Source organism: Zerene cesonia, unplaced genomic scaffold, assembly GCF_012273895.1.
Source record: "Zerene cesonia ecotype Mississippi unplaced genomic scaffold, Zerene_cesonia_1.1 Zces_u002, whole genome shotgun sequence".
Classification (NCBI taxonomy): Eukaryota; Metazoa; Arthropoda; class Insecta; order Lepidoptera; family Pieridae; genus Zerene; species Zerene cesonia.
In genome coordinates this window covers 3,448,960-3,470,269 of record NW_024045132.1, presented here as the reverse complement: position 1 = coordinate 3,470,269, position 21,310 = coordinate 3,448,960, and the positions used below count along the sequence as shown (strand labels likewise).

The following is a 21,310-nucleotide window of genomic DNA, read 5'->3' as shown; positions in this document are numbered from 1 at the left end:
AACTTAACATCACATAACATTTAGTATCAAAGCCAAGATCTCGTTGTACACGAACGAAAGCGCTTATTCACCATCACTTCATTTGATATTTCTTGTTATTTCGGTAAAATATTGCCTGTGCCAATTTGTCTAATGTAATTTAAGAGTATTTAAACATTCTCGTAGCCTAAATTGAATTACTTGATAAAACAGCTTTAATTTACTAAATTATTAAATTACTTCTTCACATTATTTCATTTAAACAGACCTATTTAATTTTATAGGTTTCGTAGCGGAGACAAAAACCATTGCAAAATTTAAAGCGGTATATTTTTTTTAGTTGCTACCAGGAGCTTATATATTTTTATGAAACTCTAAAGTTTGTATGTTTATATTTATGTAAACTCTCTCAAGATATATATGTTTTATTAATATAATTCTATAAACTATTAAAAACGTGAAAGTTTTAATGTTGGTGTAGCTGTAATGATATAACACTTACTGTATAAATCCCAAAAATCCCACTAAATAAGGTTCAGCAATGAAAAACTGTAAAGAGGGCGTACCAATCGTATATTAACTGTTCACATTCACACCAGCCATAATATTTTTATAAATTATACATTATAAACTTCACTAACGTGTACTAGATGATGTAGGACGACATCTGTTAGCGGTTTGCCCTACTTAAATAAAATACTTTAACACTTACTCCCGTGGCGCTGAAACCCGGAGTGGATGTTGGCCTCCGTGAAGAGAACTCCCCATCTTGTCTGGTCCTCTTTTGCCAATTGTCATTAGGTTGTGGTATGGTTTTAAACACGCCCATTTCCACCTCAACTCGATCGCGCCAGCAATACTAAGGTCGTCCAGCCGATGTCGGGCCCAAGTATACTGTTTTCAGTCCTTGTTTCTCACCCGTTAGTTCTTAATGTATAAGCCAGCGGAGGCGCTGTGCTTTAATATAGAGCGATATATTATAATGTAATATTTAGTAAGTTATATTTCTTACATTTCGGATAGGTATAGCATACGATATAAACTTCTTATAGGTTTGTAGGTAAATGGTGTGCAATACCATTTGTTTTTCACGCTCCGTAAAAATATCTATTAATAAAAGTCGAATAGCATAGCATCGCTCACAAATAATGGCATTACTTCCTATAATCTGCGTAAAACATACGGCAATGAATTTTTCCATCATTAAATTAACATCCCCCCTTTCCCCCCTTGCACACCGCTTGTAACGTAAATTTTCAATCTTAAAAAGCCCATTTCATTATGTATGCAAATTACAAGGCGCTATCGACTTTAATTAAAGTATGAAAAATGCTTCTGCAATATAAATCAAATGTAGGTACCCGACCATTATTTTCTGGCCCCTTAAGGCCAACGCAATTTTTTCCGTCTCAGAGGAGTGATAAATGGTCGGCATGAAAAACGGAATTCCTTTCTGAACGGTGTATTATTCTTATATCATGCGACATCTTTTAAGAAACGCTATTTAATAGACGCCCGTTGGTAAAGCTAAGAAAATTATTGCTCTTCAGATTTTTCATTCAAACGCTATATAGAATACTTAATTATTAAGGGTTTACGGGTTTTCAACGATTTTGTGTATGTTTATAAAAATTACAAAAATTACTTGTCATTCATTATTTTTCACCCTACTATTATTTTTAAAACTATCATATAAAAAATAATAAAATCGTTTCTTGACTTTCATGTGTTAATAAGTAACTATAATAAAGTGGATTATATATAAAACATTATGTCTATAAATATTATAAACACATAAATTTTTTACAGGCAGCGTGGAAGGTCTTACGCTTAAAGTTTAAATTAAATCGAGTATGCAAAAGTATTTTCAGAGAAAAACTTACGCATGCAAAAATTCAAGACAATATTTTTCATCTCAGCGCTAAAATATAATTCAATTTGTTAAACTTCCAACACTAATTAACACTCCCTTGTAAAAGCAACTAGATTAGAAAGCCTCCAAAACGTGACATGGTAAACGTCGGGTATTGTGTAACAAGTTGGAACATGTAGTAAGTTAAATGTTGCATTTCCTCACAATACTTGCTGACGCAGCCTGTCACACTGAGTTGTTCACGAATTTAAAAGCAAATGTTTCAACTTCAAAGTGTTTCGAACGTCGTATAGTTTACTGTGATGCATGTGTGTTTCGTATATGTGCATGTTTTAAGAATATTGTAATATACTAGCGGTCCGCAGCGGCGTCGCCCGTGGTACATATATAGCCTTCTTCAATTAATGGGCTATCTCACACTGAAAGAATTTTTCAAATCGAATCGAGTTCTTGAGATTAGTGCGTTCAAACAAATTGTTTGTTTGAAAACAAATGAACAATCAGACAAACTCTTCAGCTTTAGTGTAGATAAGTATAACCTAAATAATAATTATTTTTAAAGGAATAAAAAATTAACGCAAAATACTAATCGGAATCGCATAATTGAAGTATCAATTATGTACTGCAAAAACATTGTTAAAAAATTCAGATGTGAAACAAAGATTGAGCGTAGAAAGTCGGCATCAACAACTCGGCAAAGCATCGTAAAATAAAATTATAGAAGACATTTGTCTTTTCTTACTAATTATTTTATTAGTAAGAATCAAATGGTATTTGTTTTCATCGCTCTGGAATGATTGCCCATTTATTTATATGATATGAATAAACATCAAGATATATTACTAACGTAAAATTTAGGGAAATTTCGACGTGAAAATCATAGTTTTTTTTATTCTCTTCTTTCTTGCACTATTGAAACTATGTTCTTTACATAAATTTAAATAACATAAACAGTAACTTTTCCGAATAAAACATCATCCGTCAAATATAGAGTGACTTTGATGATATATGTCTAATAGCATAAAACGATAACACAACTAGCTGCATCCCGCGGTTTCACCCGCGTAAGTCCGTATCCCGTAGGAATATTGGTAAAAAAAGTTGCCTGTATGTTATTCCAGTTGTTCTGCTATCTACGTACCAAATTTCATTGTAATCGGTTCAGTAGCTTTTGCGTGAAAGAGTAACAAACACACACACATCCTTACAAACTTTCGCATTTATAATATTAGTAGAATATAATATAAACGACGGACTGTACCACGCAAATATGAAGAAAATTGTAAAATTCACCCTTTTTTTATGTGGTATCTTTATATAGTTTCGATTAATAAATAATAATTTAGAATCGTTCACACGCGTCAAAGCAAACAAAATAAGTAAGATTCATAATTGATCTCTTAAAATGTAAGTAATTCCTAAATTGTATAAATGGACTTGAGGATTGAAATTACTTGAAGTTTTATGGAGTTTTCGATATTAGTATTTTATTTAATTCTATGTTTATAAAATAATTGGCAGAGGCATGGCATAATGTCCTAATATTAATAATCATATCGTAATATAATTATACTTTAATTAGGTGACTGCTCTGTTAAATAATATATTGTCTAATTAAATATTATCTTATAATATACAAAAATAATATTAAAAATGTTTTAACAGAAGCGGCGTGTAACTTGTTCTGTCTAAAAAAAATAATTCAGTGTTTTTAGCGATCAGTGGAGAAAGATATTAGCTTTAATTTATTAAAATGACTAATTTTAAACAGAATCTGTAAAAAAAACAAATAAAATTGTTTTACCATTTACTTACCACTGATTCGAAATAATTCATAGAAATATTTTTTTTCAATATAGAAGAAGCAGTCCTGTGCTTATTCGGGCCTCTACTAGAATAGTATTATGTTATCTGTGGCCTCTCTATCAATTTGGGTTACAAAGTCGATGCCTTCTTTTCACTTTCAAATGATATGAAGAAGATGAAAGAAACATATTTTAAATCTTTATGACTAGTAAACTATATTATATCGTGATTCTTTTTTTGCATCAGATCTATGTGAGAAGTATCATTGCTCAATATTGCAATTAAAATAAAATATAAAAAATAAGAACAACATTTTGCGGAGGTCAAAGTAGTTGTATACATATAAAGCTTATAACCTTACGATTATAACGTATTAATTCTAATTTATATTAGATTTTTGATCGATAAATGTGACCGCCTCAATGGTTTCCTCGTGTAAGCAGCTTCCCATCGTCTGCAGTATTGTTTAAATCCGCGGCTTACAGGGATCAGGGCAGATCGTATTTTTATTTGTTCCCTGAACCACTGTCTCCTTCTCTGTCAGTCACGGAAACCCTGTTTAGCCCTGTCACAATTCATCCCCTTATTCGCTTGGCCTTTGTACAATTATTTATGTTGTTGTTTTACGATTGTCTGTTTCACTTTGTAGTTGTCATGTCGTAACAAGTTGTAAAATTTTTACCCATATTACATATAAAAATTTACACATTTGTTATAAGATTATTTTTAGCGTGATCAGAGAATGTTTCTCATATCATACATTTATCTCAGAATGCAATCAAGGCTAAGGTTAATATAAAAAACAGACTATAATTATGCAATACTTTCATTGGACATAGACAAGTAAATTCTCTTGTCCCCTTGTGGGGTATGGGGCGGATGCATTATGCCTCTGTTTCACTGATCGATTTCCTTTACGGACAAGAAAGTACCAACTTCTTGCCTGCCAGATCAAGACAATTTTTTTTGTTAATACTGAGAAACGAACCCAGTCGATACTCATATCATAGTAAAGATGAAATAAGTGATATTGCAAAAAAACGTAATGAAAACAAAGCAGTATTAATAACAAGGAGAAAATAAGATGTCTCCAACACCTCTAATATATTATTAGGCAGGTACTCCGGTTATATAACCGGCAATATGTTATTTAATACTTAAGTCCCTTGACGAAGGTACTGGTATATAGAATCCAGTTGGATTGTGTAGAAGTAGGTGATATTAATAATGTATTACATAGAAGCTTTGCCCGCGACATTGTTATCGTGAGAGCTGAGACAGGACAGACTGAATTTTCACGCATAAATACCGATAGAATTTCGTTATAACCTCTATTTTAATATGAAAGCACTTTGAAATCACCCAGACAACCAGAGTTTTTTATGATATCACACTAATATTAAAAAGTGAAAGTTTGTTTTCTTGGATATTTGTCCGTCAGTCACGCTAAAACTACTGAACGGATTTTGATGAAATTTGGTATACAGACAAGGTAAAGGCTGACTTGGGTGATGGGATTTTATCTCGATTAAACCCTTGGAATAAAACGAATAGATAATCACTAAATCATTTGTAAATGTTCCAATACCGCGCATAGCCGCGGGCGGAATCTAGTATTTCATATAAATAACTATAAGCACTTAACGAAGTTTAAAATCACTTATTATTACACGATATTCCATTATTATTATCAAGCCTTCAACTTTCTAATTCCAAAACTTGTTACAGCAGTGTTTAAATAAACTCGTAACAATCAAACAAATATTTTTTCTTTATAATTATTATATTACACAGATAGTGTCAATTAGATACACACACATATATATAACTACAGAGCAATAATTAAGAACTAATTACGGCAATAACGGAGAATTCTAAAATTTCGCAACTCTTTGTTCGCAGTTTCATTAAATTGTAACGGCATACCAGACCTCCGACAATGAATCTATCTCGAATACGAGAAACACCTCGCGGGATTCTGTTCAATGAAAGACACAAAAAACTTTTAGCTTCTTTAATCGCTTAAACTAGAAATAATCTTAGAAGTACATAATATATTATAATTATAGGATTCGAGTAGTGATGACAATGTAGTAGAAAGTAGAAAAAATAATCGAAATAAACGTTTTCAAGGAAAAGATTGAATAGGTGGATATAACAAATTCAATTTAGTAGTAAATAATTGGGTTTTTAAAGAATATTACATACACAAGTCTAATTATTTCGATTGAACAGGACTGTCGTAAATAATGAACTCATTGCAACGATCAAAGACGTTTAATACTAAAAACAATTTGCATCTATTTAGTTTGGTTGAGGCTGGATTTCATTTTGTCGACGGTTGCTCTGATGTCGGGGTCGTTCTGTATGATCCTGTTCGCTTCGGGCGAGCCGAGGGCGGGCGCTTCGCCGTGGAACGTCTCTTCTGTGTACACGCGGTCCATTTTTCTCATTGTACCGAACCACTGGAACGTTTCGTTCTTGTAATTTTTGTTGGTATATTTTGACAAAAAACTTAACCACCATGTCAGCTATACAATTTACATGGGACAAGGCAACTGAGTGGGAGGCATGAGGTTTCAGATGAAAAAAGAATCATAAAATCGGTTCATGAAAAACAGCTTTCGTATCAAATATTAAAATAAAATGAGTCGTCAGTCCGTTGAATTGATAAACTCCTCCCATTTTTGAAGGCGGAGGATTATAACGTTATGGAAAAAGTAAAATTATGTTATTGTACATAGTTTTTGTTTTTATTGAAAGGATTATTACATGTGCTGACTTTCAGTGTGTGCATTGGTCATTGGCTTATTCTGTAAGATGCTGTGCCATCTGGTGTTAGCAGTGTCATAAGATGCCGCTCTAGTACATACGGAAATGGTGTGGAACTATATCGAACTACGATATGTGTTTTCGCGTGTTAATAACAATTTATCATGTCCAAATTTACCACGAAAGCGTTAAATTTATATTTTGTTAACAAAAAAAATAAATGAGAAATAAAGTACTGATAAAAGTGAAAATAAAATATCACCTTCTTTTACAAAATTTTAATAAGAATCGACTGCTAAGTTTGTACTATGAATATTTTGACCACGCGGGCGAAGCTGCGGGCAAAAGCTAGTCATTCATAAGATCAAAAACCTTCAAATCCTCAAAGTTACAAATATATTGAAAGAATTGGGATGTGAGTAGGGGTTTGGTTGAGACGGCGCACTCACCCTGTCCCAGATCATCATGTTGAAGCCGAAGTTGCAGTGGAAGAACTCGTGGTGCTGGTCGTGGAAGCGCGCGGGCGGCTGCCACGGCTGCCACCAGCCCGCGCGGAAGTCGATGCCCGAGTGGTCGATGATGCCGTGGTAGTACGTGTACAGAGCCACTATGTAGAACGGCACTGGAACGCGGGGCGACTCAGTGTTACAGGCCATGTTAAAGGGATTCAAATTATTAGATGAAACTCATACTAAAGTGTAGTATCATTGAATCAGTGAAAGAATGAATGTTTTGGTTTGTTTCTTAATAAACGCAGCTAAAGGGCATTTAGCTAGCTAACCAAGCTAAAGGGAAATCATTCAAAAGTGATTAATAGTGATTAAATAAATGTTTTTGTTCGAGTTTGAAAAAATGTAGTCATATTAAATAAATAAAGATTTTAGATTGCTGCTCAATTGTTTGATATGTTAATTGAAATAATAATAACGGTGCGTGTTAATACAGCCTAGTTAAAGTAAAGTGGTGAAGTACTTAAGTAATTTTACACTTTTGTTTAATATTTTAATACAATATATACTTAAGATGCCATTTTATTGTTTTTGACCAACATGCAGAACACATACACGCGTGCTACGTGTTTAGAAATACATATCTAGGGTTTATCCTTAACGCTAATACTTGAGTATTGTTATTTTTGCAAAATATAATATATCGACGGCCACTGATCCGTTCTTTGTTGTAAATGATAATAGCGGACTGAGTAGTAGTAGACTGATATAATATTTTACCCAATTGTAACAATGAAAGTGGCCCCCAAAAGCAGCTCGACGGAACACAGTGTGGTTTTAATAGAATCGAGGGTCTATGTACGATTTGCCACTAAACAAGATATCACTCACGCCAATGCACCGGGAAGAGGAAGAGCGGCAGGCAGTCGGTGAGCTGCACGTGCATGATCTCGACGGGGTGTATCGCGGTGACGGAGAAGGCGGTCGGCTGCTTGTACTTGTGGTGCAGCTTATGGAAGCGCGCGTACAACCACGGCGTGTGGTACAGCCGGTGCAGGATGTACGTCGTGAAGTCCTTGCGGTTATGTGCACATGGATATTGTTAGGCGAACGGTACTATGCGATTAATTTGGACGGTAAACGCGATTTGTCTCGTATGTCACAGTCTTTGTATTGTCTTTGTCTAATTATGTCCATGAATTTAGTTGACAGGTGAAGATAGCAGTCAGCATTTAAAGCAAAAAGCTAAGAGCAAAGTAAACAGTTAACAATTTGAACAATAAGCTGTTAAATATAGTATACGTTATAAACAAACATAATATTGTATTTTAATGTTCAATCCTAGAAGGGAATTTCATTTTAATTCTGTGATGAATTTAAGTATTTGTCGCAATTAAATGTTATTAACTTAAAATAATTCGAAAACATGGAACTCTATAGATGTATAGTTTGTCATCTCCAGGAAGTATTGCGCTTATAAGCTGATTGAAATACATACATATATAATACATATTGTTATTTCTAGTTTACTTATGTACAGCGAGCAATAACTAACCATTAAAATTAACCCGCTTCACTAACAGTATGTCATCAACATCATCATATATTCGCTAATCTCAATGAAAATACGAATTACCACATTTAAAAGAATAAATTGTTGTCAAATGAAATTCAATTGTTTTATTCAATTCATTTTTTATTTATATTGCTCAACGTAAATAACAAATGTTTGTTACTTAGAAATGATTACCGCTTTTATGTCCCTTGAGAAGAACTCCTGAAAATCAGCTAATGTTATTTCAGAGATAATATTATGGCAGCAAAATTTAAGAATTGGTACATTTACTAATGTAATAAATGTTTCATGTTGTTATTATTACTAAATTTAATTTTTAACACTAGTTTTTCAATAAATGTTTTTCAATTTGATATTTAAAAACAACAATACAAAACAGTGAATAATTAGTAGCTATAAACAGACTTGTTTTTGTAACACAAGAACAAAAGAAAAATGTAAGAACAACAACTGTTAATGAGGCTATTGACTGCATTATAAAATAACTCTTACTGCCCGCGGCTTCACCCGGAGGAATTTCCCTTGACTATTCAAGGGAATTCCTATCAGAATGAGATGTTTCACCGAAGTAAAAAGCAGCCTATGTTACTCTCTAGCCTCCTAACTACTAACAGACATAAAAATCATATGATAAATTCGCCCCGTTGTGACGTTACAGAAAGACAAACAAACAGAGTTTCGCATTTATAATATGAGTAAGCATTAAACTAATATTGGTAGGGAAAAGTAATAAGACCGATGGTTATTCATAATTAGGATATATCACTAATTTTCAATCACGTAAAAAACACGTTCTTTGTACCACATATTCATCAAATTCCTCACCTGATAAATAAATATGACGGGGAACTGCAAAAAGAACCACCACCAGCCGTACTCATCAAACTGGAAGTACACAGTGGAGGGGTTCCCGTTGGCGATGTAGGCGGCGAGGAAGGCGGAGAAGCTGCCCGTGACGAAGAGCGAGATCACGCCCACCATGATCTCGTGCCGCTCCAGCTCGGCCGAGAGCCACTTGCGCGGCTGCAGCTTCCACTCGTGCGCGCGGTGCCGCCGCTGCACGTAGTAGTACCACTGCCGGCGGTTCGGTTCAAAGTGGTACAGGGTATCGACAACGACTTGTAACATGCTTATAAATATGGTGTGGAATTCGAGTTTGTAAACTTAATTAAATAAAAAAGTTGAATCTGAATCGAATAGTTATATTATATATGTAATGTTAATGGAAAATGGATGCAATTTTCAATATTCAATTAGGTACATACTTGACCGTTTCTGGTGTGCTTAATGTTTTATTGCAGTGGTTGTACTACAATATTAGAAATCAGGAAGAGACTGCGAAGTACAGAATGTGGAGTAAAGTTATATTTTACATGTACGAGTACCTACGTTTCAAAAATTTACTGGAGTTCTCAGTTCATAGCGTGGTTGTTATTAGTGAATTATTTATTTACAATTAGTTTTTAACGGATTAAAAAAACCTCTGTATTCGTATTAAATTTTTATTTATTTTATCGAAGTCGTGTCCTTTAAGAATTAAATTATCCTTCAAAATATTGTATAAATAAAATCTATTATTAATATTGCAATATTTGTCTTGTAACAACAAGACCGATTTCAAAAATTATTTAACACTTGATTTTGTACATGTTGTTGATAAGAATAAATATAATAAATAACAAAAACATCACAATAATACTTTAAAAAAATAATTTACAGAAAACGTGTTTCGGATAAGATAAAACTCGCTAAAGTAGGCTTCTTTTCTTGAGAATGTTTGTATATCATGGAGACGTAAAAGGAGATTTATTATCGTAAATACGTAACACTTATACTGGTAAAGGATTTCCGTTGCGAGACGTGAACATACAATTGGAAGTGTAAGTTTTGCATGAAGATTATGAATGTACGTGTGTTCGTGAATAATTTCGTCAGCAGATACAAGCGGATTAATTCTGTTCATTTTTTATTTGTTTTAACGTCGTTTTTGGCAGCTGTATGCTGTTGATTTGTATATTTCAACTAAGTCGCAAACATTAACTGTATTGTCAGATGCAAATTTAGGTTTCATATTTTTTTCGGATGAGTAATTGTCACATTGTATATGCCACTTTATGTTAAAACTTATTTAGTTGTCGAATATTATAAAACACCACCTTGCTTGGAAACGAGGCGCCTCCGTAGCGATTGTACTTGGATGTTTGTATGTTATTTATTCATTTGTCAGCCTCACTACCCTCACTTTGTTAGTACTGTTTATGACTGACCGCGATTTGCTATCAACTGACTAGATTTTTCAAATTCATCACATACATCAAATTAATAACCAACAGTCCCTTTTTGATTTGTAATAGTATAATTTTTCTTCGTAACCTAACTAATCCAACTGTACACGGAATTGCATGGCGTACAAACGTAGACTACTCCATAACATTTAGTTCTAGACTTCCATCATACTCAAATATACTAAACAAAGCTATCATAGGTGAATCAAATCGATCGAAGGAGCGCAAATCAAGCGCCATCACTATGACGTTTTGAAACGTCAAGTGTTGGTTTAACGAACTGCACAGCACTTCGAATGTGACGAAAGCACCCTAAAGGCTAAAAATATAGGAGTGTAAAAAAGCCATTGAACACCGTAGTGAATACTAACGAAGTCGATAGATCACAGTGTCCCGTCAACCTTTCGCCGCAGTCTGATTTAGAGAGCCATTCTACTAATTTATTCCACTAGCCTACCTAGGATTAAAGTTTAAAACGAAAACTATTTACTACCTGCAAATACGGTTTATTTAACTCGAGGCTGTGGAACGTTTGTTCGTCCTGTGTTTGTTATTTTAACAGATTACGAAAGAAAAATCCTTGGAAAGTATACAAATTTCCTGACGGCAACTCATAAGAGTGATCCCTTCTTTAGCAACTTACTCGATTTTTGTTTGGTAACGCCAATATTATTAAAATAGTGAATTAAAATTAAATATTTATTATTTTGTGGTGTAATCCAACTACCCTCCTTACATGCGAGCATAACCAATCACCGCACGCCTTTAAAGCAACCGCAACGTCCCTATTGGACGTAGTGACTCATATACGTCACACAGTCTGCATCGATCTTCCGTGACGATCGGATCTCAATAACCGCCGGAGTGCCTTCACGTGGCCTCTAGACATTTCGTGTATAATCCGCATACCGCCGGAGAGCCTTCATGAGGCTTTCTTGTCACCGCATCAATCGAAGAGATCTTTCATAAAGATCGTAACCCGCAACCGCCGGAGAACCTCCACGAGGTTCTTCAGATATCTCAGGCATTGTGCTAGTGTAACCGCTTTCCCATTTGGTCGCGCTGAACCGCCGCGTGTGTGTGTGTGTGGAGTGAAGGACTGGATCTGGTCTGCCTGGCCCGAGCTGGAGGACCCTTCACCGCGTGGTGCTGTGCCACGTGCTTGCTTGGACGCTACTCCCTCAGACGAGGTATGTGCCGTGTGTTCCCGTCTTTCCCTTTTTCGCTACACCACGTAGATTAAGTTTTACAGTCCGCTTAATATCGAAATTAATATATATATTGGCGCGACCATTGTGTGGTACCTTCGAACCGTATAACCATATTGTGGTACCTACGAACTTTATTACCGCATATACACACCTGGATAATCCAACCGCCCTTGTTAGGTTACTCCTGTAGGCCCTAATAAGTGATTTAATAGTATATTAATTGTGAAATACTATAACATACCGCGTAGACCGACATTGCGTCATCTACTTTAATTCGCATAAATATACTTTATTTCCGCCCGTGACATTAAGTTACGTGTTTATAATAATAATAATAATTAGTAAAAACAATTTTCAACTAGTTTACCCATATTTATGACGTTAAAAACATCATAAATCGTATATATATCGTGATATTTTTCTACCCGCAATCGAAATTTATATTGTTACCTAGGACATTCCGTAATCCGCCATTATAATCCGACCATAATTACGTACTCAGTTCTTATAGTCAATGCGTCACTGACTTACTTAATTTAGTCGTATTACTTGTTAGAACATTTTAACTTTGAATACAAACACATTTGTTGTTAAAAATGCCGCCTAAGAAAAATACTAAGTTAGCTGATAGTGATGCTTCGGATTTTAATGATTCGGAAAATATACATGATTCTCAGTTATCTATGTTATTAGCTAAACGTGAAATTGTATTCGAAATGGTGCAAAAAATTTATGATTTATCTTTAATTATTCAAAACAACGCCGGGCTGGCGGAAAGTTTCCTTGACGAGTCCGCGCAGATAGAATCATTACGCGATGATTTTAAACAATATTTAGATTAATATAATACTCGCTTATTGTCATTAACTCCTACCGCGAAACCTGATTATAAAAGCCTCGTCGCATTAAAGTCTGTATATAGCAGGATTAAACGAATGAAATCTCAATATTCGCAACCAAGTCCGTCGTACGGAGATATAAACATTTTGCATAAAAATAAGCCGAAATTACCGCCTATCGAATTAGTATCTACCATTTTCGGGTGACATTCGCTCATTTCCACTATTTCTTTCGAATTTTGAATCGACCGTTCATAACAATTCCGGCCTCACAGATGCCGAGCGATTATATTATTTGTTAGGTAAATTAACGGGGAAGGCTAGAACTGTTATAGCTGGTATAACCCCCTGAAAATTATAATTTAATATTACAAGCGTTAAAAGATAAATATGATGATAAACGTATGTTAGTTTCCGCGTATTTAAATCAAATGTTTGATTTCAAACCATTGCATTGTGCGTCCGCTACAAACTTTGATTTATTTACTGATAACTTTACGAGTGCAGTACGCGCTTTACAAAATTTAAAGTTGGATAATATTACAGATTTAATCATTGTTCACATCGCTTTAAAGAAGTTAGACTCAGATACTGTTCGCGCTTTCGAGACTAAGTATGGAAGTGAAATGCCTAGTTTTGATAACTTAGTTCAATTTATACAGACTCGCGCGAAAGTATTAGAACACATTCATCCTTCGACAAATTCGGGGATAAATAATTCGCGTCAATCGCAATTCAAATAATATTTCGTCCGCACCACCTAAGTATCAGTCTTACGTAACAACAGCTGATTCCGCTTATAATTGTCTTTGTACAAATATTACACATCAACATTTATTTAAATGTTCGAGTTTTAATAAAATGAGTCCGCAGGAACGTTCTAGATGCGTAAAGGATAAGAATGCGTGTGTTAATTGTCTTAGTTTAAAACATCGTGTTTCTAGTTGTTTGTCTAAGTCAAATTGCCGCGTTTGTAAATTAAATCATCATACGATGTTACATTTCAAACGCGAAGCGTCCTTAACCCCCGCCGCGCAGCACACCGCCGCCGCCTGCGCTGTCTCCGCCGTCGGGCGAGTCCCGCTCTGACGTCGCGCTTTGTACCGCTAGCTATATAGCTGTTGATAACGCATCTTTATGCAACGCGCTCGCTTATAAACAATCTACTATTTTATTATCGACCGCTCAAGTCGTCGCTTATAATTATAAAGGTGAACGACAAATTATTCGCGCGCTTTTAGATTCCGCTTCGCAAAGTCATTTTATTACACAAGAATGTTGTGAACGCTTAGGTATTAAACCGCAAAACGCTGAACGTACTATTATTAAGGGGTTCGGTGGTTCAGAAAAAATAATTAATAGTAATTCGATAAATATACAATTTTATTCGCGTTTTGACGACAACATTTCTTTTAATATTTCACCGCTAGTTGTTGATCAAGTTACAGATTTATTACCTACCGCTATGATAGACACTTCGGTCTTATCACACCTTTCAGGGTAACCGCTCGCAGATGAATTTTGGTACGCCAAATAAAATCGATATTCTTATCGATGCTTCTCTCTTCCCTCATCTGCTTCTCCCCGACGTAGTTCATGCGCCTCATGACTCGTCGGCGCCCGCTGCATTGCGCACGGTGTTGGGCTATGTAATAATGGGTTCCGTACCTACCATACCTAACTTAAATACACAACCCTTGACGTGTTGTCACGTTCAAGAGCCCGCCGCTATTGACTCATTAGTCAGGCGTTTCTGGGAGCTCGAAGAGCTTCCTACCGCTCCGCCCGTTCAGCATCCCGATGATGTTGAATGGGAAGAATATTATAAAACAACTATTACACGCGACCCCGTGAGTGGTAGATATATCGTTTCGCTTCCATTTAAGGATGATTTCTACACTCTCGGTGATTCATACGATATCGCCCGCAGACGTTTCATGTGTCTCGAAAGAAAGCTACAAGCTTCACCTAAGTTAAGGTTAGCATATGATGACGTCATAAAAGATTATCTAACGAAAGATTATATTTCACCCGCACCTCCGTACGATCCGCGTGACCCTACTCCTGTCTACGTTACACCGCATCACGCTGTTCTGCGCGAGGATAAATCGTTGACTAAGCTGCGCATGGTTCTAGATGCTAGCATGCCGTCTTCTGGAAGCCAGCGTTCTTTAAATGACCTTCTGCATGTTGGGCCGAATTTACAAGGCAATTTGTTTATGATACTTTTAGGATTTCGTCTACATGCTATTGTAATGACAGCTGATTGCCGCAAAAAGAATTTCTGCAGATATTCGTGCGTGAGTTTGATCGTCGTTTTCAATGTTTTTTCTATCGTTTCAGCCCGCAAGATCCGCTACTTCTTTATCAATTTAATAGAGTTTGCTTCGGAATCAAGTCTAGTCCTTACCATGCATTGCGCACGGTAAGACTGCTCGTAGAAGATGACGGCGCGAAGTATCCGCTCGCGAGTAGCATTGCGTCTTCCTCGTTGTATATGGATGATATCGCCTTCTCTATTCCCACGGAATGTGAAGCAGTTTCCGCGTCGCAGCAGCTTATTGATTTGTTTAAGGGAGCTCAGTGGGATCTGGTTAAGTGGAATAGTAATAGTCAAAATGTTTTAGATAATCTTCCCGCTTCGCACAAACTTTTACCCTCCGTGGTAGAATTTGATAAGACCGTGCAACATAAATTACTCGGTTTGCATTGGTCAACTGATGATGATGCTTTCTATTTTAAAATTGCCGCTCCCGCCGATGTGACGTGCACTAAGCGCTCCATCTTGTCAACTATCGCCCGTCTGTGGGACATAATGGGCTTCGTTGCTCCCACAGTCGTGTATGCCAAGCTGTTAATAAAACAATTTTGGCAACTTAATCTTGATTGGGATGATTCTCCGCTTACGCACATTACTAAAATGTGGAAACAGTTCTGTGATGAATTACCAGCTCTTAATAATATTCGCATACCACGTCATATAGGTTTTACTTGTGATTGTATTCTCACTCTTTTGGCTTTCTCTGACGCTAGTGAAGTTGCCTACGGGGCAGTAGTGTACGCTCACGTTAGTACTGGCTCTGGTAACATCATTCGTCTCATATGTTCTAAATCTAAAGTCGCTCCATCTAACAAATCATCCATCAAACAATCGCTCGCTTGGAACTATGTAGTGCACTCCTTATGTCAAAGCTGCTACGCACTGTGCTAGACAGTTACTCACAACATTATAAAGTTAATTCGTACGCATTTACCGACTCTAAAGTCGCACTCTATTGGATTAAGGGTTCGCCGCACCAGTGGCAGACGTTTGTCGCAAACCGTGTTGTCAAAATCACAGAAAACATCCCATCAGATAATTTTTACCATGTTTCTGGTATCGAAAACCCCGCTACTCCCTCTGACGAGGTATGTGCCGTGTGTTCCCGTCTTTCCCTTTTTCGCTACACCACGTAGATTAAGTTTTACAGTCCGCTTAATATCGACGAAATTAATATATATTGGTGCGACCATTGTTTTTTGAACGAGGAGCTATTCATTGCAAGGACTAATATGGCTTTTATCGTTATGACATAAAACGCAGCTAGATGATTAAATTTTTGTATTTAGATACGGGAAACCTTTAAAGACTATACATGCCGGAGAAAAGAGTTCAATAGATGAAATCTAACAATTACTTAATGTTTACCTCATTAACTTGCTACCAATAAGATCTAGTAGATATCTTGTCTCTATCCCATTTAGAATAAGTTTAAAATCGGACCAGGTATGTCACTGTCGACTATCACAAGAAAACTATAAATAAATATAATATTTATTCCATCTTTGTTTTTTCCTCCTTTGTCTTGACAAGGTTATGTCAATACTATTTTTAATTATAGCACAACGAAGAAATAACATTCACGTTTATCTGCGAAATAAATATAGCATAATTTTACCGTCGAATGATCTTCATAAAAGTTTATTCCATCGTTCATTTTACGTTAAATTTAACATAATTCACAATTATAGCGCTAATAACATTTTAGATATCAAAAGTTGCAAACGAATTATGATTATTTTGAATGTCTAGACCTTTTTAATAGCTTTAATTCTGAGTACTGAAACAGTCATTACTGGAAAATAATTTCTCCCAATTTGAACGTAATTTAGATACGAAGTTAAATTAAATAACGCTTTAGATAGAACTAACCTTCTGTATTTATGTCAGTAGCTTTAAAATTACGATATTCTCGAACACGTTTCATTGTTTTATTTTTTTAATGAATGGTTTATGTACCATATACAGGTTTCAGGACTGATCCCCAAATCATCTTAAGGTTATAAATCAATGCACACTGCCTAAAAATTTACCATTTCTATAATTATTTGATCAAAGACTCACATGCAAGAAACCACCCAGCAGAAAGTACGTCCCATACGATACACAGTGTGCCGCGATGAAGATGAAGGCGAAGTTCTCCATCTTGAGGTTCTCAGATGTGAACATGTTGTATATCTCTTCCGTGGTGACATTCCGGTCGCTCTGCGTGTGTCCCGAGATTTGCTTCAGTGCCGTCACTAGTATCACTACCCATTCTCCTGAAATTGTGGCGGATTTTTTGTGTTATAGCGGGCAACTGAGGTGGTTCGCCTGTTGGAAAGCGATCACCACTGCCCATGAACATTCTGGGATTTGTTTGTTTTTATGTTTTTTAGAATTGGGATGCTTGTTATTGATTTGCATCTTCTACCGTTCTCGAAGGTAGTTCTGGTGCGGTAGGACGGAAAGTTAAACAAGTCAAGAGAATCAGTCAAAGTATCCCATGTATCACTTCTACAATTAATGGTTGATTTATTTGTAATGCCCACAACTAAGAAGAATATAAATTGTGAAAGTTATTTTTTATAAATATTCCTAAAAGGCGAAAATTTATAGGTGCTCTTAACGAGTATGTATCAACGACTATAGATATAAAAAAAACCAATGGTTTTGCGTGAAAGAGTAACAAATATCCATACATTATTACAAATTTTCGCCTCATATTAGTTGTAACTATAATTATTATGAAACGATATTTCTAAAAAAGCTTTTCATACAAAAATCACATTTAATTTATATCACCAACAGCTAGAAGAAAAATAACTAACCTAACCAAACTTATACTACACTAGTAATCAATAAAAGCTAGTCCAATGTCGTTCTCATAGGTCTCTGTAATCACAACATTTCGTAAACTTTGAAATAGTTATATCTTTAACGTATCACTTGTAAAGGTTATCGACAGTGTCATTGACATGTTAACTATTTGCTAAAAGTTTATATAACCGAGCGATATTATCCATTGTAATTTCATTCAAAATTTTTTAACATGCTAGCTGCTATTTCATAATAATTATTGATGTCGAAATAGAAATATAACTTACTAGCTGCGCCCCGTAGTTTCACCCGCGTGAGTCCGTATCCCGTAAGAATATCGGGATAAAAATGGCCTATATGTTATTCCAGTTGTCCAGCTGTCTATGTACCAAATTTTATTGCAATCGGTTCAGTAGTTTTTGTGTAAAAGAGTAACAAACACACACACATCCTTACAAACTTTCGCATTTATAATATTAGTAAGATAAGTTCTAGATCAATAGTATTGCAATGTTTGTAATATTAACGAGACATTTGTTGCTTAAAGCACATTTTTTAGGTAAAACGAATGAAATCAATGTTTTTTTTAAACATACGTAAATAACAAATGTTAAAATACAAGTTAAATCCATGAAGTTTAACACTCTTCCGCCTGAGGAATTAAAACTGACTACCCTAACTCCAAAAATCTGTCTGTCCTTTTATGTCAACGTAATTAGGCCCACATAAATTATCACTGAACTTAGCAACAACAACACAAATACCTCTCAACGTAGAGCCGAAGGTGAAAATCGCTAACGTGGCAATAAAAGTGCTAATAAATGCGGGTATTCTTTCAAAAAACTTCTCAGCGTTTTCCGCGTGCTTTTCGATCCATTTTAAGCCGTCGCCGATGAGGTCCCAGTGTTTTGGTTTGTCTTCCGTCTCCTTTACCTCTATTTGTTTTCCATTGCTACTGCTCGATCTTTGCGTTACAAGATACGTCATCCTGAAAAGCGGAGAATCGATACTTGGTAACAATCCTTCGATGGATTGAGCTGATACGTTAGTTTTAATTCGATTTGTTACGACAATCGACTGACTATCTTGAGTTTGGACATTGATTATTTGAAACAACAATATTAAAAAAATCAACACGATCACATAAATTTGCAAAAAAAGCATAAACATTCCAATTAATGGCGTTTCAAAAACACAAAATTCTTACTTTGGGTCGACAAAATGGATTTAATTTAAACACGGTCAATCAAACCATGTTCTTGTTGTGATAACTTTAAAAAACAACTAAAGTGTGATTGCTAAAAATACAAAGAGATCATGTTTTGCGAAGATTCAACCTTTATCTTGCGGTTTCCAATAAAGAGACGGTCAAGCGTGAACTTATCTCGTGTGTATGTTCCGTAAATTAATTTTGTTTGTACCAAATGTTCCAATTTATTTCGCAAATTTTAATTAATTGCTGATAACTATTTATTGGGCATATCATGAGCGTATACATGATATGCTTTATGGACTAACTAGCTGCACCCCGCGGTTTCTAAACTTTGGCATTTATAATATTAGTAGGATAGTATTGCTAAAAGCTCAAAATTATTTGTTTTTATTTTATTTAATACTATGAGTACACAGAATAAAATAATTTGTAATGAACATTTGAAACAAAATTCTTGCAACAACGTTTAGTAAACACACTGTCAACAATAATATGATGTTTTATATGAACCACCATTAAAACGATTCTATTTATTTATAAAGGGCAACTTCATGCTTGTATTAATTCATATCACTTACCATAAAAAATAGTTCACATAATTCAACAACGATTTATTTTCTTCTCATTTTATGTTACAGCGAGCAGCTGCGCTAGTCGTTCGCCTGATGGTAAGTGATCACCACCGCCCATGAACATTAGCAGAAGTAGTGGTTCTGCTTGCAGAACGAAGTGGTTCACTTGTGAACTCAATTTTAAGGAGAAGCGGATACGGAAAGGTTTGAAGATTGGAAAGAAGGAATGGACTGGGTAGGGTGAGGAAAAAGAAACGGACTATCCTATAATCCTTCATCTTCAATTAAGAATGGATGTGAGTTCCGATTTTCCGCATATCTAACGATAGATCACACTGAAATAAAAAATATAGACCGACAATCAAAACTTAAGCATATTAAACCATAATTGTTATAGTTAGATAAATATATTAGGATGTATTAGTAGAAATGACTGAACTACAAAAAAAAACAATTTTGATTTAATGCAAAGGAACCCTAAAATAGTAATTTTCACAACAAAAGAAATATTTATTTTATTACCGTATAGTATTATCGCATAAATATTGAAGTCATTCGTGATTGTATAGACGTACATACCTACATACGTAATATTATTAATAACAATTTAGACAGTTATGCGATAAGCTTTTGTTTAGATAATTAATTAAAATAAATAATTCCCTATAAGCATTGACTTAACAAAAATTTTATGCATTAAGCAGTTTTTACTATCATTCCAAATTACTGATACTTAGTTTTCGTTTTCGACTTATGTTTCGTTGTTTGTATTTTCAACCGAATATAGAAAAGGAGGACGTTTTCTATTTTTTGCGTTTCCTTCTTATTTGGAGGCAGGTGCCTTCCGTATGTTTTCATTTAAGTAAATCTGACAATTAGAAGGCAGTTTTTGTTGAGGTAAAGAATTATTATTTATTATTTACTATTCATTTTGACATTTAAGTCCCTTGTACTTAAAATGACTGAAATGATGTGGTACCTACTAATGAATTAACCTAGAAACGTACTTGTTCACAAAATTTAAAAACACTGATAATATTATGCCGCTTATACGAAAATCTTTTGCTCAAACTTTCTAAGATCTAGGTTTATGAAAATATAACTCGTCAAAGCTGAAATTTATTCTAATTCATGAAAAATGAGCACAGAGCCATCTAAAAAGAGATTAGCGAACTAATACGATTGCTAAGAATTTTACATGAATGTAGTTGTTTTAATGCTAATAACATTGTATAGATGGCGTTGTTATACATAAATAATATGGATAGGATACATATAATTTTATAATGATGTTTGCTTGACTTTTGGAGTAATATGCGAAAATAACTAAATTAAAGTTGTCGAAATTTTAAACTCATGTATTGTTTGACGTAAACTACTTTAATACATATATTTCTTTCTGCGTATGCCATCTACAGTTAGTATGTAAAAGAACGTTTGAAATTGTTTAATATCCTTTAATGTCACTACAAGTCTACAGATGGCGTTGTTTAAAAAAACGTAATTCAATTAGCTTTTTGATTCAATGATTTCTAACTAGGTATATAATATTACTATCTTTTGCCCGCGGCTTAAATACGGTGGCGCACGCGTTAAATTCGGTACAGTTTAATTGA

The 21,310-nt window shown here is 34.9% G+C and overlaps 1 protein-coding gene across 1 annotated transcript; it reads right to left on the bottom strand.

Annotated features, from left to right (window-relative positions):
- Positions 1–5,771: 5,771 nt before the first annotated feature.
- LOC119838302 (delta(7)-sterol 5(6)-desaturase erg32-like) lies at positions 5,772–18,896 on the bottom strand. Its single transcript, XM_038364171.1, has 6 exons — positions 18,674–18,896; positions 17,175–17,371; positions 9,281–9,529; positions 7,771–7,954; positions 6,880–7,052; positions 5,772–6,123 (listed from the first exon to the last, which is right to left on the bottom strand). The coding sequence occupies exons 1-6, from the start codon at positions 18,894–18,896 to the stop codon at positions 5,959–5,961; spliced, it is 1,191 nt and encodes a 396-aa protein (XP_038220099.1). The 3' UTR covers positions 5,772–5,958.
- Between the last annotated feature and the right edge of the window lie 2,414 nt (positions 18,897–21,310).